The sequence below is a fragment of the Mesocricetus auratus genome, unplaced genomic scaffold, assembly GCF_017639785.1.
Source record: "Mesocricetus auratus isolate SY011 unplaced genomic scaffold, BCM_Maur_2.0 Super-Scaffold_100028, whole genome shotgun sequence".
Taxonomy (NCBI): Eukaryota; Metazoa; Chordata; class Mammalia; order Rodentia; family Cricetidae; genus Mesocricetus; species Mesocricetus auratus.
This window is the reverse complement of record NW_024429209.1, coordinates 13,872,563-13,896,295: the sequence shown is the minus strand read 5'-3', so window position 1 is coordinate 13,896,295 and position 23,733 is coordinate 13,872,563. Positions and strand designations below refer to the sequence as shown.

The 23,733-nt window shown below is 52.7% G+C and overlaps 1 protein-coding gene across 1 annotated transcript; it reads right to left on the bottom strand.

Annotated features, from left to right (window-relative positions):
* Window positions 1–15,284: 15,284 nt before the first annotated feature.
* Window positions 15,285–19,894, bottom strand: Snai1 (snail family transcriptional repressor 1). The gene is made up of 3 exons (XM_005074428.4): window positions 19,702–19,894; window positions 18,892–19,419; window positions 15,285–16,194 (listed from the first exon to the last, which is right to left on the bottom strand). Exons 1-3 carry the CDS (start codon window positions 19,781–19,783, stop codon window positions 16,010–16,012), a joined length of 795 nt encoding a protein of 264 aa, XP_005074485.1. The 5' UTR covers window positions 19,784–19,894; the 3' UTR covers window positions 15,285–16,009.
* Window positions 19,895–23,733: the final 3,839 nt, after the last annotated feature.

Sequence of the window (23,733 nt, the reverse complement as noted above, 5' to 3'; positions counted from 1 at the left end):
TTTCTCAATACTCATGTCCACTTGTCTCTGCCTCCCGAACCCTGGGATCAAAGGCGTGCACCACCACCACCCAGCTGAAAAACAATTATTAAAAGCCAAGTGGTGGGCCGGGCAGTGGTGGCGCACGCCTTTAATCCCAGCACTTGGGAGGCAGAGGCAGGTGGATCTCTGTGAGTTCGAGACCACCCTGGTCTACAAGAGCTAGTTCTAGGACAGCCTCTAAAGTCACAGAGAAACCCTGTCTTGAAAAACCAAAACAAAGAAAAAAAAAAAAAAGAAAAGAAAAAGAAAAAAGCCAAGTGGTGATGGCACATGCCTTTAATCCCAGAACTCAGAAGGCAGAGGCAGGTGAATCTCTGTGAGTTAGAGGTCAGTGTGGTCTACATAGGGAGTTCCACGACAATTAGAGTCACACAGTGAGAACTGTCTGGTAAAAACTGTATATATACAGTTTTTACGCCCAGCCTGAATTCTTTATTTAAGAAGGTGCCTGAACTGGACTTGGTGGCGCACGCCTTTGATCCCAGCACTCGGGAGGCAGAGGCAGGCGGATCTCTGTGAGTTTGAGGCCAGCCTGGTGTGCAGAACGAGTTCTAGGACAGGCTCCAAAACAATACAAAGAAACCTTGTCTCAAAAAACCAAAAAAAAAGAAAAAAAATTCAGAACCTACAGTTTCTGTGCTATGACCACCACTAGGTGTTGGTCTCAAAACAAAACAAAGCCAAGAAGAGGCAGACAGATCTTTGTGAGTTCTGAGGCCAGCCTGGTCTACAGAGTGTGTTCCAGGACAGCCAAGGCGAAACAGAGAAACCCCGTCTCAAAAATCAGAAAAAAAAAGGGGGGGGGGGGGAAGAGGGCTTGGGGCAAGACATAGCTTGGTGGGTAACCTGAAGACCTGAGTTTGGCTCCTGGATCTCACAGTAGGAGAGAACCGACTCATTTAGGTTTTTGCTTGATCTCTACATACATGAATTGCATGTGAGTGCCTGCACTCAAGCATACACAATAATAAAAACTTAATACTAAAATGTTGAAAACTAAAAAAAAGAAATGTAGTTGTGTTTCTTCTGGGGTGGAGGAGTCCTAGGTCTACGACATCAGTCCAAACACCTTCCATCCACCCTGCCATGGCCCTGTCCCCCCACCACGATCCAGTCCTGTCTAGTCACAGAGACACCCGAGGTCCATTCTCACTCAACTGACTGGCCTCTGTCATCTTCCACTTCCTTCGGGTGGCTCAGTGGCCTCAGCCTGTTTTCCACGTGAAGCCTAAGGGACTGTGTCACCCTCCAAGTGAAATCCCCTGGTGGCTTCCTGTGGCTTAGAATAAAATCCCAATGCTAGGCCTTGGCTATGACCCTTCTGGGCCTCTAGGTCCAGCCAACCCTGTCCGCCTCTCCATTCACACTGACAGAATGGCTGACATTTCTTTTTTCGTTTCCTTTTTCTTTCTTTTCTTGTTCTTTTTTTTTTTTTTTTTTTTTTTCGAGACAGGGTTTCTCTGCGGCTTTGGAGCCTGTCCTGGAACTTGCTCTGTAGACCAGGCTGGCCTCGAACTCACAGAGATCCACCTGCCTCTGCCTCCCAAGTGCTGGGATTAAAGGCATGCGCCACCAGCGCCCGGCTTCTTGTTCTTTTTTGAGACAGGGTCTCACTATACGTAGCCTTGGCTGGCTGGAACGCTCTACAGAGAACCAGGCAGGCCTGTAACAGCTCACAGAGATCCACCTGCCTGTATCTGGAAATAATGGTGTCTGCTACTACTCCTGGCTTTATTTATTTATTTATTTATTTATTTATTTATTTATTTTGGGTTTTTTTTTTTTGTTTGTTTTTTTGAGACAGGGTTTCTCTGTGGCTTTGGAGGCTGTCCTGGAACTCCCTTGGTAGTCCAGGCTGGTCTCGAACTTACAGAGATCCGCCTGCCTCTGCCTCCCGAGTGCTGGGATTAAAGGCGTGCGCCACCAACGCCCGGCTTATTTTGGTTTTTTGAGACAGGGTTTCTCTGTGTAGCCTTGGCTATCCTGGAACTCCTGCTATAAACCAGATTGGCCTCAAACTCAGAGATCCACCTTCCTCTGCCTCCCGAGTGCTGGGAATAAAGGCGTGCGCCACCACCACCTGGCTGTTTTTACTTATTCATTTATTTTTATTCATCTCAAACTTTATTATGTGTATGTATGTGCACGACAGTCCTGTAAAAGGCAACTTTCAGGAGGGTGTTCTGTGTTCTCTCCTTCCGCCATGTGCGTCACTGAAATCAAACTGAGGTCTACAGGCTTGGTGGCAGACACCTTTATCTTCTGAGGCATCTCATCCACCTCATTTTATTTTGTACTTGAGACAGGATCTCCTGTAGCCCATGCCTTGAACTTTATGTAGGAAAGGACAGCCTTAAACTCCCCATGCGCCTGCCTCTGCCTTTGTAATACTGGGGTTCCAGGCATACACCACCATGGCTGCTTTATGAGGTGCTGGGGATGGAAGCCAGGACTTGGTACATGCTAAGCCGGCATTATGCTGACTGAGCCACACCCCCCAGCACCCTCCTCCTGTTTCTGGTCACCCCAGGCCTTTGCACCAACTGGTCTCTGTGATCTCTGCTGAAGGTCTTCAAGGAAGTCTCCCTTCAGGCCCCTCTCCTGTGCCTGGTGTTTTTCCTGTGTTTCCCAGGGTGCCTGTGTGCTGCAAGTCCTCTCATGATGTCATGACAACCACAATTCTTAGGTTCCAGAGCCAGGCTGGCTTGTGGCACGATGCTCAGTGACATCGTTTGTGTCACACCAGCTGGGAGTCCAGGTGGCTCACATCTGGTTCTTTACAGCCCCCACTAACCAGTACCCAGTTCTGAGCAGAGACCCAGGGGGACCCAGGCGCTGAGTTCCCACAGAGCCTCCAGGCCCTTAGGGAGAGCCCAGATCAGATTCCTCCTGGACAGTGATGGCCACATGCAACTACGTTTCTCCAAGAAGAAGAACAGCTCACCAGATCACACACTACACAAGGCATCTGAGGGAATGACTTCATACACACACACACAAACACACACACACACACACACACACACACTCTCTCTCTCTCTCTCTCTCTCTCTCTCTCTCTGTCTCTCACACACACACACTCACCTTGCCTCTTGAGTGCTAGGATTAAAGGCGTGCACCACCATCTCCTAGCCAACCTAGGGATATTATTGCCACTCTGTTTCAATAATAAAAAGGAGCCAGGCTCTGGTGGCACACTCTTTTAATCCCAGCACTTGGGAGGCAGAGGCAGGTGGATCTCTGGAAGCTTGAGGCCAGCCTGGTCTACAGAGCAAGTTCCAGGGCAGCCAGGGCTACACAGAGAAACACTGTCTCAAAAAAACAGTAAGTAAGTAAATAAATAAATACAAAGTGAAAAAGGACTCTGTGTAGTGGTGTGCAACTTTAATCCCAGCACTTGGGAGGGAGAGGCAGGTGGATCTCTGGGAATTTGAGACCAGCCTGGTCTACAGAGCGAGTTCCCGGATAATCAAGCATACACACATAAACCCTATCTTGGAAAAAAGAAAAAGAAAGAAAGAGGGAAAAGTGTAAAGGGCAGGCTAGAATCTCTCTCAATAGTATAACACTTGCCTAGCACGCCTGAGGACCCTGCATTCAACCTTAATACCACAAATAATAAATAAGTCAATAAAGACTGAGGATGCTTCCAAGAACGGGCAGTTAAATGTCCCCTGGGTTGTTTGCAGGTCACACAAACAGGCACAGGAATGTTCTCCGCAGGGTTTTCCCTAAGAGCAGAGGAGAAAACAACCCAATCGCTGATGTGTGGATAATATGTATCCATGCGAGGGAATATTATTCAGTCTTAAAAAAAAAACCAAAAACAAACAAAAGCCTCACCCGCAAAACCACCTGCCTGGGCCTGGAAACATGGGTAGTGAGAAAAGCCAGACACAGAGCGGGACATGCGATGTGTGTGACCCAGTTTATGACTCTATGTATAAGAAATGTCCTGAACAGGCAAAGCCACAGATACAAAGCAGATGGCTCTCCAGAGGCGGGGTGGGGGGGAGGGGGCAGTGGGGGTGGGCAGGAGAAGGGGAGGGCCTGCTCCTGGGTCTGGGATTTTGTTTACTGGTGATGGAATGTTCTGGGGTGGAGAGTTGGGCTGGTGACACAACCTAGGGAACATGGGAGAGCCTGCTGCATTGTGCCCTACCTAGAAAGCCATTAAAAACTCCAGTATGTCACCACTTCCTTGACAGCTGTGTCCTTGGACAAGTCCTTTGTCCCTCCTGACCTCAGTTACTGACTTCTCAAAGGGGCTGTCACCACCCACCTCAGGCCCAGCAGTGACTGAGTCACCAGCCAGGGCTGCCCTGCTCTGTGTGTGTGTGTGAGTGTGTGTGTGTGTGTGAGTGTGTGTGTGTGTGTGTGTGTGTGTGTGTGTTGTAGTCCCAGACTCCCAGAGACCCAGAGACTGAGGATGGACAGCCCAAGTGACCGTATCTCAAAAATCAAACAGGCCTGGGAGGGTTTAGCCCATAAGGAGACTGCCTCAAAAGTATGATAATCCAAATCCCCCCAAAGCCACTCAGATAAAAAGCCAGGTGTGGTGTGGTGGCACACCTGTAATCCCAGTGCTGGGGAGACAGAGACAGGGCATCCCGGGGGCTCCCTGGCCAGACTCTGTCTCAAAAGCTAAGGTGGAGCACAAGAGAGGGAGATATCTCTGGCTCCCACATGCATGCGCACCTGCAGGCATGTGTACACGCATACAGACACGCATGACACAAATCAAGCAGAAGCTCACACAGAATGGACTGCCTCCGTCTCTGTCACCTCCACCTGGTTTCAGTGTTACCAGAGCAACAGGCACACACCCTTCCCTCCTCTCCCCTGTACGTTTCTCTCCTTTTCTTCCTGCCAGGACCTGTTTGCTCACTGGGCACTGAAGATGCAACCCTCAGCCACTGAACCTCTGGGGAGGGGGGTTCACTTGAGTGTTAGCGACATGTCACCGCTTTCCTATGCTCTCGTTCATGCATGTTACTATTAATAATAATTATTTTTACATCCCAGGGGTCAAACTCAGGTCACCCACGGGTGAGTTTGCCCCTCTGTAACAGTCCTGCGGGGCTTGAGCACACAGGATCAGGACGAGATGTGTTCGATGTGTTCGTGGACCTTTCATCTTGACTCCAGTCACTAGCTGACTTGCGGAAGAAGGACTTTGAGGGCAGGGTCACCCAGAGAATGTCTGGTGGGACTGAAGTCTTCAAGGCGGGGTTGAGAGCCTCAGGAAAGCCCCCTGCCCAGCCTGGGCTATTTCCTGGGGTAACGGTGGGTTTCCTTGGGGGATCCCCTCCCCAGCAGTCTCCCGGGTAACGTGGGTTTCATTTCTCCTTGCTGCTGTCTTTTCTGTCTGTTGAATCGATAGAAAAGGAATCAATTTTGAGACACAGGCTACCCTGAGGCTGGCAGTGGGAAGGCTCCAGCCCGGTCAGAACCTCTCCCCAGGCCCATAAAATGGACATGGTGACATCTTTGTCTGCGGAGGCCTCTGTGCAGGCCCACACCTGCAATTCACTAGAGCCACTCTGGGAGGGGGAAGCAGACACTCAGGTCATGCCGCTTGCTGGGGCTCACACAGGGAATCAGATGTGAGGCTGGGATGGGAATCCTGCCAATCTGGCATCATGCTCTTTGCTGAAGGCCACTGGCAATCTGTTTAAAACAGGCGATTATTTGAAATACTATTACTTGCCTTATGGAGTTTGATTTTCTTGTTTTGTTTTAAAGATGGGGTCCCCTGTAAACCCAGATTAGCCTCAAATTCACTCTGTGGTGCAGGCTGGTCTTGAACTGGAGATTCTCCTGCTTCAGCCTCCCAAATGCTGGGATTGCAGGAGTGAGCCACCACACCTGGCTTACTGGGTATTTGCTTCCCTCCCTGAATGAAATGTAGAACAGGCCTCACTCTTCTCCCCTTCACTCTTGGGACCTAAACCCCCTGGTGCCTGGACACAGGCTGTGGCCTCCTCCTCAAGAGCTGACCTGGCTGCCAGGCTTGCTCCTGGCACCCTCTCCACAGGATCTCCCTCAAGAGGGTCAGCTCTCATCTCTTCCTCAGTCACACCCCCCCAGGGCTCCCCAGTGTGCCCTAGGACAAGGCCCTCCTGGTCCCAGCAAACCTTGCTCATCCACACCCTGGTGCCTGCTAACCCCATGACCTCTAAGGCCAGCACCCGTGGGGCTTTGCTTAGGGCGTCTCTCTCCCAGGAGTCACACAACACAATCCTCTGTCTTCTCCCCAGCATGCCTTCCTCAGGCTGGCTTCCTGACTTCCCACAGGGTTTGGTGAGTGAATAACAAAAATTGCATGGTGGTAGATGAGCATTACCGGGAGGCAGAGGCAGGAGAGTCTCTGAGCTCATGGCCAGCCTGGTCTACAGAGCAAGTTCCAGGACAGCCAGGGCCACACAGAGAAACCTGTCCCAAAAAAACAAACAAATTATGTGGTGGGGATGGAAAGATGTTTAAAAATATCAGTGTTTAAGAACACTTGTTGTGGCCGGGCGTTGGTGGCGCACACCTTTAATCCCAGCACTCCGGAGGCAGAGGCAGGAGGACCTCTGTGAGTTGGAGGCCAGCCTGGTCTACAGAGCAAGTCCCAGGACAGCCTCCAAGATAATACAGAGAAACCCTGTCTTGAAAAAACAAAAACAAAACAACAACAACAAAAAAAGACTTATTGCTCTTTCAGAGGACCTGGGTTCAGTTTCAGGGGATCTGACACCCTTTTCTGATCTTCAAGGGCACCAGACCTGCACGGCTACAGGGACATACATGTAGGCAAGATACCTATACACATAAAATAAAATAAGTCTTACTATTTTTTTTTAAATAAAAGGTCATGGATACTTTGGAAAGACCTGTCTAACTCTTGGCAGCTGGCTGAATGTTTTCTTTAATTTATTTATTTTTAATGCATTGGTGTCTTGCCTACATGTATGATTGTATGAGGGTATTGGATCCCCTAGAAATGGAGTTACAGAAAGCTGTGAGTTGTCATGTGGGTGCTGTGAATTGAACCTGGACCCTTTGGAAGAACAGCCCATGCTCTTTTTTTTTTTTTTTTTTTTTTTTTGGTTTTTCGAGACAGGGTTTCTCTGTGGCTTTGGATGCTGTCCTGGAACTCACTTGTAGACCAGGCTGGCCTCGAACTCACAGAGATCTGCCTGCCTCTGCCTCCCGAGTGCTGGGATTAAAGGCGTGCACCACCACCGCCCGGCACAGCCCATGCTCTTAACATACATGCCTGCAAAACACCGGTGCAAATAAAATAAAAATAAATAAATTATTACAAAAACAAAAAAGACAGATGCAGTAGTATAGACTTAACCCCAACACTTATGAGACTGAAGCAGGAAGATTCGAGTTCAAGGTCATCCTCACCTACTTAAGGCTGACTGAGGAGACCTTGCCTCAAAAAACAAAAAAGGGAAGGGCCTGGGGAGCGACAAGATTGTTCAGTGGATAAAAGTACTTGCCACTGAGCCTGATAATCTGATCCTTGTAAAAGTGGAAGACAATTTATGCTGTGAGGGTGTCCTGTGACCTCTGATCTCCGTTTGAGTACCATGGCACCTGTTTCCTGTGATCCCAGCACTCTGGAGGCAGAAGCCAGGAGGCTGCTTCAAAAGCCTGAGGCCAACCTTGTCTACTGAGTGACTCCCACACCAGCCAGAGCTACATAGAGAGCCATGTTCTAATTTCTGTTGCTGTGATACAGCACTCTGACCCACAGCAACTTAGGAGTGAGAAGGGTTATTTCAGCTTTCAGGTTACAGTCCATCTTTGAAGGAAGTCAAGGCAGGAACTTGAAGCAGAAACCGTGAAGAAGCAAGAGTTGCTGGCTCTATACCACACTCAGGATCAGCTAACTTTCTTTTTTTTTTTTTTTTTTTTTTTTTTTTTGGTTTTTCGAGACAGGGTTTCTCTGTGGCTTTGGAGGCTGTCCCGGAACTCACTCTGTAGACCAGGCTGGTCTCGAACTCACAGAGATCCGCCTGCCTCTGCCTCCCGAGTGCTGGGACTAAAGGCGTGCGCCACCAACGCCCGGCTCAGCTAACTTTCTTATATAACCTAGGGAATGGTGCCTCCCACAGTGGACTGTATTCTCCTACAATTAACAATCAAGACAACCCCTATACACACACACACACACACACACAGACACACACAAACACACACACAGGCACACACACACAGACACAGACACAGACACAGACACGCAGGCACACACACAGCTACATTGGGTGTTGGGTGGAGCTGGGGGTAGTTCAATGGTAGAGCACTTACCCAGCAGGCAAGGCGGCCCTGGGTTCCCCTCCCAGTATCCTCCATACCCACCAAGTAAAGACAAGTGCAAGTCCTAAGCACAGGACTCAAGAATGCAATTTTATTTGCAACAGACTCTTTGCAGAGCTTGTGCTGGGACAGATCTGAGTTTGACAGGACCCAAAAGGAGGAGATGCTCTCAGAAACCTAGATTCCAGGCAGGCTTCTCCCAAGGGCCCCAGAGGCTGCACTCTGAGACACCTTCCTTTGGGCTACGATCAATGACAAAGTCTCACTGTTTCAACCTGCCCAGGTCACAGTGTTTCCAGAGAAACTGTGTAAACCTGTGGCTCACCCAACATGAATGTCCAGAGAGGTTCGAGGCCATGTCAGGAGAGCAAGGTGAGGAGGGAGTTGTCACTCTCGTGTCTTGCTGTGGAAGCTTTTGCTCTCCAGTGGCCACAGAATCTCCTCAGCCCTCAGGTTTGTGATGATGTCCTTACCCACTCTATAGTCACCTATGACTCTGGCTCCCCAGTTGCAGAAGGCTGGGCCTGTAACAGGGGTCCTAGGAGACGAGTTCAAGTGTGTAAAAGATGCAGGCTGAGTTTGTCTTCATTTAAGACATTCAGAAGTAAAAAGACGCAAATGGCAACAGTAACTAAAAAATCAGGCTTCAAACCCCAGGACTGCTACTGATTGGCGGTGTGGCTCTGGGTTAGTCGTTCACTGTCTCTGTGACTCTGCCTCTCCTTAGGTCAGTTGTGAAAGTCTGCTGCATTAGTCTCAGTGTTTGACAAGACAGCCAACAGGTCAACAGGACAATGAACAGAGCAAGCAGACCAGACCCCCGGTGCATGGAGTGCATGCTCTGGCAGGGAGAGGGCCAACAGGGGCTGTGAAGAGGGAGATGTGTGTTGTATCAGATGTTAATGGAAAGGGCTAAGAAGCAAAATATGGCAGGAGGGACTGTGGTACAAAGAGGAGGAGGAGGGGTGGTGGGAGGTGACCCTGTGGTCCCCTGGGCAGTGTCCCTGCTGGGGAGGACACCAATGTCAGCCCCCGCCTGGAGTACCTGAAGGGGATCAGGGAGTACGGGGTCTGGGAAGGCAGTGGTGAGGCGACTGTGCAGGCCCCCGAGGGACGAGGAAAAAGAGACTTGTTTTTAGCTTGTTTTTGCCATACTAGGGACGACACCCAGGGCTTTGTGGAGGGTAGGCAAGTGTTCTTTTTTTTTTGGTTTTTTTCAAGACAGGGTTTCTCTGTGGCTTTGGAGGCTGTCCTGGGACTCGCTCTGTAGACCAGGCTGGTCTCGAACTCACAGAGATCCACCTGCCTCTGCCTCCGGAGTGCTGGGATTAAAGGCGTGCGCCACCAACTCCCGGTTTAGGCAAGTGTTCTATCAGTGAGCTGTGCCCTCAGCCTGTCTGTCTGTCTGTCTATCTATTTTTACATTTTACTTACTTTTCTTTTGTGGGCATTGGTGTTTTGCCTGCATGTATGTCTGTGTGAGGGTGTCAGGTCCCCTGGACCAGAGTTACAGACAGTTGTGAGCTGCCGTGTGGGTACTGGGAATTAAACCCTGTCCTCTGGAAGAGCAATCAGTGCTCTCAACTGCTGAGCCATCTCTCCAGCCCTGTCTACCTACCTACCTACCTACCTACCTACCTACCTACCTACCTATTATTTTTGGTTTTTCGAGACAGGGTTTTTCTGTGTAGCTTTGAAGCCTATCCTGGCACTCTCTTTGTAGACCAGGCTGGTCTCAAACTCAGAGATCCACCTGTCTCTGCCTCCCCGAGTGCTAGGATTAAAGGCATGTGTCACCAACGCCTGGCCTATTTTGGTTTTTCGAGACAGGGTTTCTTTGTAACTTTGGAGGTTGTCCTGGAACTCGTTCAAAAGACCAGGCTGAACTCAAACTCACAGAGATCTACCTGCCTCTGCCTCCTGAGTGTTGGGATTAAAGGTGTGTGCCCCGCCGCCGCCGCCGCCGCCACCACCGCCGCCACCACCACCCAATTTATTTATTTATTTTCAAGACAAGGTCTTACTGTGTGGCCTGGTTGGCATAGAACTTGCTACGTAGCCCAGGCTGGCCTCACACTCATAGAGATCCACCTATATATGCCACATATCAGGGTTAAAAGTATATACCATCACCACTTGCCAGGCATACACACCTTTAATCCCAGCACTCGGGAGGCACAAGCAAGCAGGTCTCCGTGAGTTTGAGGTCAGCCTGGCCTACAGAGCGAGTTCCAGGATAGATTCCAAAGCTACACAGTGAGACCCTGTCTCAAAAACAAAACAAAACAAAACAAAAAAAAACCAACCACAACAACAGGTGTATACTACCTCCAGGCAATGGTGGCACACACCTTTGATCCCAGCACTCTGGCGGCAGAGGCAGGTGGATTCCTTGAGTTTGAAGACAGCCTGGTCTACAGAGTGAGTTCCAGAACAGTCACTGCTACATAAAGAAATCCTGTCTCAAAAAACAAAAGCAAACAAGTAAGCAAATAAAATTGAGAGACTATAAATCAAGTTCTTCATGACATATGGACCGAGGACAGGCACCAGGAAAGCTGTAGTGGCCTGGGTCCTCATGTCTCCTCTCTCCTCTCTCTGTCTCTCATATTTTATGGGTGTGAATTCTTTTGCTGGCTCATATGTATGTGTATACCATGTGCATGTGTGGTGCCTGGAGAGTTCAGAAAAGCTCATTGAATCCCCTGGAACCATAGTTACAGACAGTTGTGAGCCACCATGTAGGTGCTGGGAATTGAACCTGGGTCCTCTCCAAGAGTAGTTAGTGCTCTTAAGTGCTGAGCCATCCCTCCAGCAACATTTTTTTTTATTGAGGACATAAATTCTTACCACATTTGCGAAATTGACCATTGGAAAGCATGAGAAAAAAGGTCGTTGTAGAGCCCAGCCTGCTGGGATCCACACATCTCAGTCTAGGGGACACTCCTGAGCAGCTGCCAGGCCACTAACAGGGCCCAGATGTACCCAGAGGTGGCTTTGGCTCCAGACCTGCCTGTTGGGATACTCACCCGGGGGTGGCTTTACAGCCAGTTTATTTCCTGGAATGACCCAGCCTGATCCTGCTGCCCTGGCCAGCATCTCCGCAGGCCTGTCTCTTGAGCTGCGGCCCAGAGAGGGGCTTGCTCTTGGGCAGGAAGTCAACTGACCAATGCAGTTGGGATGGTTGAGTCGGAAGGGCTCCATTTTGGGACCACCGTGGTAAGTGGGTTCTTGGAGGCAGAAGCTCAGGTTGGCTTCCAACTTAGTTTTTACAAATGACCTTGAACTCCTGAGCTTCCTTCCTTCCTTCTCTGAGTGCTGGGATTACCTGCAGGAACCATCAGGCCCCATGAATGCAGTGCTGGGAACAAGCCCAGACAGAGCCTTAGGCATGCTACTCCAGCCCACGCCCACTGAGGCACACCCCGTCCCGCTGCGGCAGCTAGTGATGGGTCAGCCCAGAGCCCCAGTGCAAGCTGAAACTGGTGACAGGAGGCAGAGCAGGAGCAGAGTGTCCCCAAGCTCTCCTGAGTTCATGCAACTGCATGGAGGCGTGGCTGCAGCAGCTTGACCAGGTGGCCGAGTGATACCAGGGACGAGACCAGGGACATGTAGCACTTATAGTACCACACACTGAATCTGGCACAGACGCAGATGTGTCCTGCAGCTGTCCTGCTGGGAGTGTCCAGCCCAGACTCAGCTGTGAGGAAGTGCCAGGACCACTCAGAGGGATGGCCCACAGAGCTCCCGACTTCTGGCTTGATCTTTGAGACCTGCTGCTATGTAGTCCTGACTGGCCTGGAATTTTGTCTTAGTTTAGTTTTCATCGCGGTGATGGACACCCTAACCAAAAGCAGCTTGAGGAGGAAAGGGTTGATTCCAGTTTCCAACATTCAAGTCACATCGCATCACAGAGAGAAATCAGGGCAGAAACCGAAGGAGAGGCCATGAGGGGCGCTGCTCACTGGCTTGCTCCCCTTGGCTCGCTCAACCTGCTTCCTTCTGGCACCCAGGACCACCAGCCCAGGGGCGGTACCGCCTATAGTGAACCGTCAAGAAAACACACTGCAGACAAATATCATGGGGCCATTTTCTCAACTGAGTTACCTTCTTCCCAAATGACTCTAACTTGTGTCAAATTGACATAAAACTGGCCAGTACAAACTTGGTTTCTACATCAGGCTGGTCTTGAACTCACAGAGATCCACCTGCCTCTGCCGCCCAAGAGCTGGGATTAAAGGTGTGCCCCCACACCTGGGCTATTGTTTTGTTTTCTTCCTTTTTGAGACAGGTCTTGCTCTGTAGCTCAGGCAGGCAGTGAACGCTTGACCTTCACCTTAATCTTCTTGCCCTAACCTTCCGAGCGCTAGCGTGAGCCTCACGGCCTAGGTGGCCTTGTACTTTAAAAAATGCCAACATCATAGACAGGGCTGTGGTGGAGCACGCGCCCAGTGTTAGGCGAGGGCTTTGTATCCCCAGAACCACGGGAAACCACAGTGCTTATAATGCCTTCGTTCAAACTGCAAAGGCGGAAGGCTAACACGTTTGAGGCTAGCCTAGTCTACACAGTGACACCTTCTCTTCAAAAAAGGGAATGGGGCCGGGCGTTGGTGGCGCACGCCTTTAATCCCAGCACTCGGGAGGCAGAGGCAGGTGATCTCTGTGAGTTCGAGACCAGCCTGGTCTACAACAAGAGCTAGTTCCAGGACAGCCTCCAAAGCCACAGAGAAACCCTGTCTCAAAGAAAACCAAAGGGGAAAAAAGAATAAATAAATGCTGGGTGTGGTGGCGCCGCCTTTAATCCCAGCACTCAGGAGTCAGAAGCAGGTGGATCTCTGAGTTCTAGGGCTGTCTGGTCTACAGAGTTCCAGGAGAGCCAACACTACACATCTCTAAAAACCAAAAACAAAGAACAAACACACACACACACACAAAAAAAAACTAAAAAGAAGAAAAAAATCCCAAACATCTCGTCTCTCCTTGGCCTGCTCCCTCCTAGGCCTTTTCCCTTCCCGTTGTCAAAAACTGCACATCTCTGTGAATAGTGCTTTGCTGTCCTCACCCGTCTGTTTGCCCACTGGAGCTCCCTCTGGGTCAGCGCCGTCCTCTCTCTCTCTCTCTCTCTCTCTCTCTCTCTCTCTCTCTCTCTCTCTCTCTCTCTCTCTCTCTCTCTCACACACACACACACACACACACACACACACACACACACACACACACACGAGAGTCCATTACCAGCCCCAAGTAAGCGAACCAGGCCCCAGGCAGGGTGGGCACTAAGTCAGTCCCCAAGGCTACCACAGCCCTGGTTCAGGCCATTTGTCACCTGCTATCTCTCACCTGACCCTGGCTTCTCCTTCCTCCCAAACCCTAATCTCTGCCCCCCCCCCCGCAGTGGTGGATCCCGGCTCCCCGGGGAGCCAGCCCCTGGCTTTCTGGTCTCGCTCAGGGGCAGCTCCTTCCAGGCCTGCAGCCTGCTCTTCCCCTGTGTCCCCCACCCGTACCTCCCCGACTCCATCACTCCATCCTTCTCATCGTCCTCCTCCCCCTCCGTGGAATGTCAACCCTCCTGAGGGCTCTGGATGCCTTGGTGGGAACCCCGCCCGCCCGCCCGCCTGCAGCAGCTCTCTCTCCGGCTCTCCAGCCTCATTCCATCCTGGCACCGAGGCAGGAAAGCAGGGTGTTTAATCCTTGTTTGTTTTCTGTCTCCCCCACTAGAACAGAAGTTCCTGAGTGCAGCGACTGTTCACAGGGCCTGGCACACCCCTGCTCACAGTACCCACTGAATGAGTGAAGGAATGTCTCCGAACAGTCTCCAGAGACAGACACTGTTGCCTCCGATTTCTAGAGGCAGAAACTGGGCCTGAGAGCTGAGGGAATCTGGCAATGAGAGGTGAGAGTCAGGGCCAGGAGCCAGGCCTACCTGACTCTCAGCACGCTCGGAGCGAGGCTGACCAAGTCCTAGGCGCAGGACCTGGGGCCAGGCCCTCAGCGCTGAGTCTGGTCCTGGAGACCCATCCCATCCCTCCAGGCCCGGGTGAAGTCACTCACTCATCAGCCTACTGTGGAGAAACCTTTTGGGGACACTGTAGGCCTTTAGCCAGTTGGTGCCCAGCCCCCAGCACCCACCTCACTAACCTCCCTTCAGGGAGGCCTGCCACAATTTGGCAATTGTTAGAGAACTTTTTTTTTTTTTCCCTTTTGGGAGGAAAGCTGTAAGTCATTAGGCTGCTCCCGCCTGCGGGTCACCATTTCCTGTTTAGAAGACTCATCTCTTCTTTGGAGCTGGAAGCTCCCCACCCCCCGCCCGGCTGGAGCTGGGCTATGCTGAAGCTCCACAGGCGACGCCTGCCCTGCTCCCCACAGGAAACTGGCACCTTCGTGCTCAGGGGGTGCCACTCATTTTCTCTGGGCCCCAGGAGGCCCTCAGTGGAGCTCACCAGCACCAACTAGCCTGAGGTGAATTGCCACAGTTCTGCTTCTGTGAGCAGGAAGCTGAGTGACCCCTACCCTTTGGCCTGGCTTCTCACCCCCTTGGCTCCAGCCAGCCCATTTCCTTGCATCAAAGGCCATTTGGTACCCAGCAGCCAGACGGAGGTGTGGGCCTGCTTGACAGGGAGGCCCTTGGGAACAGGAAAGACATCCTCCTTCAGCTGGGAGGGGCAACTAGTCCTGCCCCAGAGACCAGCCACAGTGGAGGCACACACAGCACAGCACAGGGCCAGGCTGTAGATAAGGCCTTGAAGCAGTTTCCTATGCTAGAGGGCGGAAGAGTGTGGGAACGCTTGCACAGTACCTGGATTGGACTACAGCCCAGTCCCCGAATTCCTGACACTCTTACAACTCCAAAGCACAGGCCTTAAGACCCCGACCAGTCTCTCCCGTAAGTCCCTTTAATGTGTCCCCTTCAACACCAGTTTTTAGTATAGTATATAAATTAACCACTTTATTGAGTATCAATAAACTATACACATTAACTATACAAAACGCTGCTTACAATATAAATACCTTTAAAATGTAAACATCTTCCTCCCAGGGCCACCTGTTGGGCCCCAAAATAGTTCTGGGAGACACGTAGGCCAGGCTGAAGCACCCCACTTAGCCCTAACAAGTGACAGCCATTACTCATGGTCCCTTCTCAGACAGTTAAACTGTGAAACAGGTGTCACCAGGGCAAATGGGGGTGGGCTGAAACAGCTGGCCCGGTCCAGGGGCACCTGGACATGTGTCCAGCAACCACCCCGCTGAGGCACAGATGAAGCCGGGGGTGGGGAAGACTATTGCATAGTCTATTGTACCTTGAGGAAGTTGGCCTGAAGGGTCCTTGGGGGAGGTAGGGAAGTAGGGGTCCCCTGAGTGGGGTTCAAGCTTCCCAGCCAGTGGGTTGGCTTTAGTCCTATGGCTCGAAGCAGCTGTGTCCAGAGGCTAACCCTCATGAATCCTGAGGGGTGGCTCAGGGAGGGAACCAAGGCACTTGACCCTCCATCTGTTGTCTGTGGAAAAGGCCACCAAGAGAGCCAAGCAGGAACCAGGGCCAGACATGGCCTCCACAGGTCCCTGGACCGAGGCTGGACGGAGTCCTGGTGGTGAGGGCCAGCTCCAGGGAACCAGGGAGATGCCGGAGGAAAGGGTGCTGAGACGGCAGGGTCAGTCAGCGTGGACCTCCGGAGCAGCCAGACTCCTGGTGTTTGTGAAGCAAGGACATCCGGGAGAAAGTGCGGGCGCATGCCTGGCAGTGGTATTTCTTCACATCTGAGTGGGTCTGAAGGTGGGCGCGCAGGTTAGAGCGGTCCGCGAAGGCTCGGCTGCAGTGGGAGCAGGAGAAGGGCTTCTCACCTGGGGAGAGACCACACAGCGGTTAGGAGGGTCTGCTCTTGATCAGCCCGGATGCACCTTGGGAGCCCGAGTATACCCAGGCCCGGGATACCTACTGTGCACAGGCCTGTACCAGGTGAGGTCTCTGGATTTCCTGTGTGTAGCCCTGACCACCAGATTTCTGAGTCTCCAAACTCCCTCCCAGAGTAGGGTCAACTCAAAGTCCTGTCCAGTTTGGCAGGCACTGAACACCTCTGATTATTGTCATCTGACCCTTCTGCAGTCCTATTAGAGATAGAGAAACTGAGGCACAGAAGGCAAAAGCAGGTTCCAGGTTGCCCTCCAGGCCTCCATAGCCCTTGGTCTTAACCACGGCCTTAGGCAGGGGAGGCTGTGGTTGGTGCTCTATTATCAGCCTTGAAGTCGTTCTGTGATTTACTCTGTCTGGGACACAGCTTGAGAGGCAGCCTGGAGAGGCCTCCCCACCCCCACCCAGAGCCAGTGAGGCCTCTCTGCACTCTGCCTGCAGCCCACAGCACTGCAATCCCAAATCTTGGCTATTTCCCCATTAGACCAGCAGGGAACCTCTCCTCAGCCCACTTTAAGGCCCAGCCCGTGGGCTTACAGGCTTACAGACACCCCATCGGCAAACCAGCCAAGACTATAGTGCACAGGGGCTATATTGTTTAACAACTGCTTGCAGAATTAATAAGTGTGTGTGTGTGTGTGTGTGTGTGTGTGTGTTTAAAAGTAAAAAGGACCCGAGTATGGTGGGCCACACTTGTGGTCTCGGCACTGGAGACAGGGAAGAGGGACTCTGGTTTGAATGAATCCAGACTAGCTAAGCAGCACAAACAAATACCAACAACAAAACCAAGTATCTGTGGCACTCCTACTATGTGCCAAGCGTGATGCTACAATGTGGACCTGCTGCTCTAAACAAAGCAAGGCAGCCCTCCCTCGAGGCCTGCTAGCCCAGAGGCGGTGCCCTTTGGTTAGATTCTAGTGCTGGAATTCAAGGGCTGATGAATGGCTCCTGGGTGTGCTGAGCCTCTGGGTAGAGGGAATCTCGGCAGGGTTCCTGTGGGACCCACCCACTCAGCAGGTATTCACTGAGCAGAGCTGCTTCCAGCCATCCTAGGGGGCACATACCCACAGAAGCCTGTGGCAACCCAGGTGGCACTCCGCAGGGCTGGGGAAGGGAACCAGTGTAATGGAGCCACAGGGACCCTCCATCACTCCTCGGCAACTCAGTGCTGCTGATGCAGAGGTCTGCAGGCCCCTACAAGTCAGGGGTGCTGACCTGACCCCTCCCAGCCACAGGCTGAAGCACTACCTGTCCCTTTAGCAGGGAAGGGGTGAATTTAAGCAAATCTTAACAAAGGGGAGGGGAGCGGACAACAGGGTGAGATGGAGTTGGGGGGTCTGAGGACATGTGCAGGAGTGTAGACCCCCACTCCTCACACATCCCCGACCCCCAGACGCCTTTACAGTGTTCCTGGCAAGTGTGAAATCGGCACCAGGCCGGCTGGGACAAAGGCCACCGAGGGGTGCACTGTACACGCGATACCCCCTGGATTAAAGGGGCCTGCAACGCAGTGAGCCAGCAGCTGCGGTCAGAACAGGTGCTGGGCACCGCTGCCCCATGCACCTGCTCTAACCCTGCAGGCCCCCACCCCCTGGGCCACCATTAAGACACACAATGGGACTCCCTGAGAACAGGGTGGTGCATTTCAACAAGGGTTTTGTCTGAGCCATGCCTTTACATCAAAACAAAGTCCCTCTGGATGCAAGGCAGCCTAGGACCCCTGCGGGCTTCAGCTCTCTCCAAAGCAGAGCCCCTTGGCTTAACCGCCATGCAGGAGAAAGGCCAGGCTGTTAGAACTTTACAGGTTAAATCTGAGGCAATATGCGTCCGGAGGAGGAGAACCGGGCGGCCATTCATGTATAAGGATGTCAGTGAGACCTGCAAACGGCACCCCCACCTCCCAGCCTCACCACTCCACCGCTGGCTGCTCACAACAGGAAATGCACAGCTCCAATGGCCAGATCACACCCTAAAGCCTGATAGCTGTGGCCCTTGAAACTTCAACACTCTTTCCAAAGATTACTCCTAACCAGGGATTCCCACCATCAAGGACAGGCTGTGCTGGAAGCCTTCCACACGTTCTGAGGTCGAGAGACCAGCAAAGTCATTTCTTAGCTTAGCATGGTCCCTATACCCAGGACTTCACTACGTACAAAACCCCACAAAGTGTTCTCAGGCATTTCAGAAATGGAAAGACAGAGCAAAGTCTCAACCCAGGATTCAAGGCTGGGTGGGGAATCTAACAATATCCTGAGCCAGTCGGTGGTGGCACACGCCTTTAATCCCAGCACTTGGGAGGCAGAGGCAGGTGGATCTCTGTGAGTTTGAGACCAGCCTGTTCTACAAGAGCTAGTTCCAGGACAGCCTCCAAAGCCACAGAGAAATCCTGTCTCTGAAAAACAAAATACAAAAAAAAAACCACTATCCTGTCTGGCATGACTCAGAGTCGGGAGCTGGGGGTGCTCCCTCCCTCCCTCCCAGCCCTAACAGCAAGGAGCAGGGTGCAGGGCAAGTTACATCTACTTTGCCATCTGCTTGGCAGCATCAAGAGCAAATGCTGAGTCCACCAGTGCCAGGGGCCAAGCACTCAGGGCGGCGGAGAGATGTGAGGCAGCTGCGGGAACACTCACCAGTGTGGGTGCGGACGTGGCCCTGCAGCAGCCAGGGCCTGGAGAAGGCCTTTCCGCAGGTCGTGCAAACGCAGGGCAGCGTGTGGCTTCGGATGTGCATCTTCAGCGCGCCCAGGCTCAGGTACTCCTTGTTGCAGTATTTGCAGTTGAAGGCCTTCCTGGACTGGGGGTCCTTGGCTACCGAGAGCCTGGCTAGCTGCTTGGGCAGTTGACCCAAGCCGGGAAAGGCGATGAAGGCCTCGGCCTCCAGGGATGAGGCCGAAGTGGAAGAGAAGGACGACGGCGCCGGCGAGGGCGGGCTGGGTGGCTGGGAGCTTTTGCCGCTGTCTTCATCGGACAGCGAGGTCAGCTCTGCCGCCCTGGGGCTCTCCCGCGGCGGGAGGGTGGCCCAAGCAACCGGTTGCACTTGGGGCACCAGGAGCGAGTCCCAGATGAGGGTGGGCAGCGAGGCGGCGGGGTTGAGGACCTCGGGCGGAGGGATGGCGGCCAGCAGGTGGGCCTGGTCGTAAGGCTGCTGGAAGACGAAGTCTGCGGGCAGAGAAGAGAGAGAGAACGGAGGGTCAGCTGGGCCGGTTCTCGGGGCGCCGGGTGGAGGGTCTCCCCGCCCCCCACCCGGACTCCGCGGGACCACCTTCGCTCGGGTCTACAGTCCCGGAGCCTCCCCGCCCTGGGCCACAGACCCCCTCCGTGGACCCCAACTGCCGAGACGCGGAGCTCCCGGTCCACCTGTCGCGCCCGCAGAACCCAACTTGTCCCTCCGCACCCTCGGAACCCCCCCGAGCCGCCCGCGTCCCGCACCCCGCCACGCACCCACACACGCGTCCTGCAACTCGCTATAGTTGGGCTTCCGGCGGGGGTCGGTCGGCTTCCTAACCAGGAAGGAGCGCGGCATGGTGGCCGGGGCGACCTAGGTAGCCGGGGTCACCGGGTCACGTAAGGCCGATAGGCGGCAAGTCCGCTCGCGAGGCCCGGCCGCGGCACTACGATTCCCCCTCGGAGCTGCAAACTCTTTAAGTAGGAGCGCTAGGGGCGGGGCCGCGGCGCTGACCACGCCCCTTTGTCAAGGCTGCGCCAATGGCGGGCGGCGGCGCGGCCCGAGACCGCGACAGGAGCAGGTGCGCCGGGGCTGGAGGGGCTCCCGCCGCGTGGCGCTGAGATGCGGCTTGGGTTCCTCCCGGGCCGGACCGGGCGGCGTCCGAGCGTCTCCGGCGCCCCCTGGTGGCCGCGCCTGGCCTCTGCCGAGCGCGGTGACCCCCCCCCCCCCCCCGCAGACCGGCGCCCCGAAAATGAGTTGATCCACTCCTGAGCACGTGCTCGGGGAGCGCCCAGTCTAAGTCAGGCTGAGTTCTGGAGCTGCCTCTACAGCCCTGAACAAAACACTCAGAGCCCTACGGAAGGATGGGGGAGACAGACGGGGTAAACAGAGGATTCTAATGCAAAGGGAGGCGTGCTTTGATGGAGAGAGGTGGGGACAGACAGCTGTGACTGTCAAAGGACGGTCACCTGACGGGGGGGGGGAACTCTATGACTTCCCGGGGAAGTGAAAAAAAACACGGAGGGGAAAGGCCCGAGGTAAGAGTAACCTCTGTCTGTCCGCCCAGCCTTTGAGAGCAGCTCCCAGGGGTGGGGGTGGGGTGGGCCGGCCCCGAGGGTCGGATTTGCTGGCCTCCGGCCCTCGAGGAGTTTGGACTTTGCCTTAAGGGCACTGGGGAGCCACGGAAGGACTTTCAGCTGAGGAGGGACCTGCTTAGAGTTGCGTTGTGAAACTCCACTGAGGGCGAGTGCGTGGCTGAGCTCCCGGCTTCCTGAAATCGTGTTGGAAGGGTCTCAGGAAAGAAGGGTACAGTCTGGCACCAGGGTGGCCCCGGAAGTCAAGCCCACACCCCACAGTATGGGGTTACAAGCACCTGTAAAATGGGGAGGGGGCTGCGGAAACCTCGGGCCCCACGCTAGAAGAACAGTTGAGTCTCCAGGCGCTGGGGGTAACAACGGTGGATAGAATCATCCTCCCAGCACGGGTGAGAGGGCGATCAGACAACAGACGAGCATCGCGCAGAACGCTCTGTGTTAATTGGTTCTTCCACATCTCTCCTTGAGTCAGAGGGAGAAGGCAGCCCCCACCCTTCCGTGCTTGTCTCGGTTCAGCAAGCCAGGTCTTGACCTTTCTCCCTCCTCTGGGCACAAATGGCCAGGGCTTTCCTACCACAGGACCTTGGCACCTGCCTTCCACCCTCTGCCTCCTGCTCTCTCTTCCCGATCTACACCTGGCTAGGCTTCCTTTCATCCTTTGTTTCATCCGCACCACCCCCCAGCCCCCAACTCCCGCCCCCAGCCTCCTTAGTAATGTGGGAAAAGAGAAAAAACAAATGAAGCCCACAGGGAAAGGCCGGTTCACACCCTCACACCTGCCACTTGGTCAAGTGTCATGGGTGCTGGCCAGTCACTTAGAAAAGGTGTGACTCATCCCGACAGGTGACAGGTGACTCCTCGTTCCCAGGAAGCCATCTTCCTAGGCCTACTGCCACCCAGGGCTTTGCGGTGAAGCTTTTCCTCAAGGGTGTCTGAAAACACCTAAGCCGCCTTCACCTGCAGACACATCCTGATTTAATTATCTAAGGCGGGGTTGTTGGCATCCGCTTGTAAGAGGACAAAACGACTGGATACCTCTAAGGAGTTACCAAAGCTAAGATACATGTGGCGCCCTCTACCCTCTCTCTCTCTCTCTCTCTCTCTCTCTCTCTCTCTCTCTCTCTCTCTCTCTCTCTCTCTCTCTCTCTCTCTCTCTCTCTCTCTCTCTCTCTCTCTCCCTCTCTCCCTCTCTCCCTCTCTCTCCTTCTCTCCTTTCCCCTCTCCCCTCTTCCCTGTTTTTGAAACTAGGTTTCTCTTTGTAGTCCTGGCTGTCCTGGAACTCCCTCTATGGTCCAGCCTGGCCTTGAACTCAGAGATTCACCTGCTTCTGCCTCCCCAGTGCTAAGATTAAAGGTGTGTGCTACCACTGCTCAGCTGACACCTATGCTTTTAGTATCAAAAAAGAAAAAGAGAAAGAAAACAGAAAGAACCAAAACAGCCCCCAAATCACTCAAATGTATATCAACAGAGGCTGGATTAATAACATGGACTGGCCGGGAACTCACTCTGTAGACCAGGCTGGACTCGAACTTAGAGATCTGCTTGACTCTGCTTCCCAAGTGCTGGGATTAATGGCTTGCACCACCACCACCTGGATATATTTTTATTTATTTATTTAATTTGTTTATTTATTTATTTATTGGTTTTCGAGACAGGGTTTCTCTTTGTAACATTGGATCCTGTCCTGGAACTTGCTCTGTAGACCATGCTGGCCTTGAACTCACAGAGATCCTCCTGCTTCTGTCTCCCGAGTGCTGGAACTAAAGGTGTGTGACACCACCACCAGGCTTATTTTTTATTTATGTTTATGTGCCTGTGTGAATGAATACCACATACGCAGATGCCCTCAGGGACCAGATTCCCCTGGCATTTGAGTTACAGTGGTAACCACTGTGTGGGTACTGGGAACCAAACCCAGGTCTTTTGTAAGAAATAGCCATTGAGCCGTGCAGGGGTGGCGCATGCCTTTAATCCCAACACTCTCGATACAGAGGCAGATGGATCTCTGAGTTCGAGACCAGCCTGGTCTACAAAGAGCTAGTTCCAGGACAGCCTCTAAAGCCACCGAGAAACCCTGTCTTGACACCCCCCACCCCATCCTCCACCACCTCAAAAAAAAAAAAGATCCAATGCTCTTAGTTACTGAACCATCACTTCTGCTTTTTTTTCCTACTTTTTGTTGTTGTTGTTACTTTTTCAAGATAGGGTTTCTTTGTGCTGCCTTGGTTGTCATGGAACTTCATGTGCAGACCAGGCTGGCCTGAAATTCATAGAGATCCGCCTGCCTCTGCCTCCCGAGTGCTGGGATTAAAGGCTGAGCCACCAATGCCCAGCCTTTTTTCTTTCTTTCTTTCTTTCTTTTTTTTTTTTTTTTGGTTTTTCGAGACAGGGTTTCTCTGTGGCTTTGGAGGCTGTCCTGGAACTAGTTTTTGTAAACCAGAACTAGCTTTTGTAGACCAGGCTGGCCTCGAACTCACAGAGATCCACCTGCCTCTGCCTCCGGAGTGCTGGGATTAAAGGCGTGAGCCACTAACGCCCGGCTCCAACCTTTTTTCTATTTTTGAGATAGGGTCTTCTTGACCTATATGCAGTGCGGGGGTCAAAGCCAGGGCTTTGTGAGTTACATCCAGAGACCTTAACTTCTTCTGCTGCTATTTTCGATATTTTTTACACAGGGTCTGGTCTCAAACTAGCTATGTAACCAAGGATGACCTTAAGCGCTTCATCCTTCCCCTCCCCCTCCCAGGTGCTGGCTCACAGGCCTCGGGAGGCCACCGAAAGCAAAGGTGTTTGCTTGGAAGGAGAGAATTAAGATTTGTTTCCCAGGCAAGTCGCACACCTTTAATCCCAGCACTCAGGAGACAGAGACAGGTGGATCTCTGTGAGTTCAAGGTCAACCTGGTCTACAGAGTGAGTTCCAGGACAGGCTCCAGAGAAACCCTTGTCTTAGAAACACACACACACACACACACATTTATTCAGCGGGGCTGGAGAGTTAGCTGTGGTCAAGATCACTGGTTGCTCTTACAGACGACCTGGGTGTTAGGATAATTCAGAGGGGAATTTGCTGGATTCATCCATGGCAGAATGCGTTCCAGGACAGCCTCCAAAACAATACAGAGAAATTCTGACTCGAAAAACAATAACAAAAAAAAAAAAAGAAGAAGAAGAAGAAGAAGAAGAGAAGGGAGACAGGAAAAGTCCTGTCTGCCC

Coding starts and splice junctions, on each gene's coding strand:
- Snai1 (XM_005074428.4), bottom strand. CDS start 19,783: ATGCCGCGCTCCTTCCTGGTTAGGAAGCCGACCGACCCCCGCCGGAAG. Junction 19,420..19,701: donor GTTGCAGGACGCGTGTGTGG/GTGCGTGGCGGG, acceptor CTCTGCCCGCAG/ACTTCGTCTTCCAGCAGCCT. Junction 16,195..18,891: donor CCACGTCCGCACCCACACTG/GTGAGTGTTCCC, acceptor GTCTCTCCCCAG/GTGAGAAGCCCTTCTCCTGC.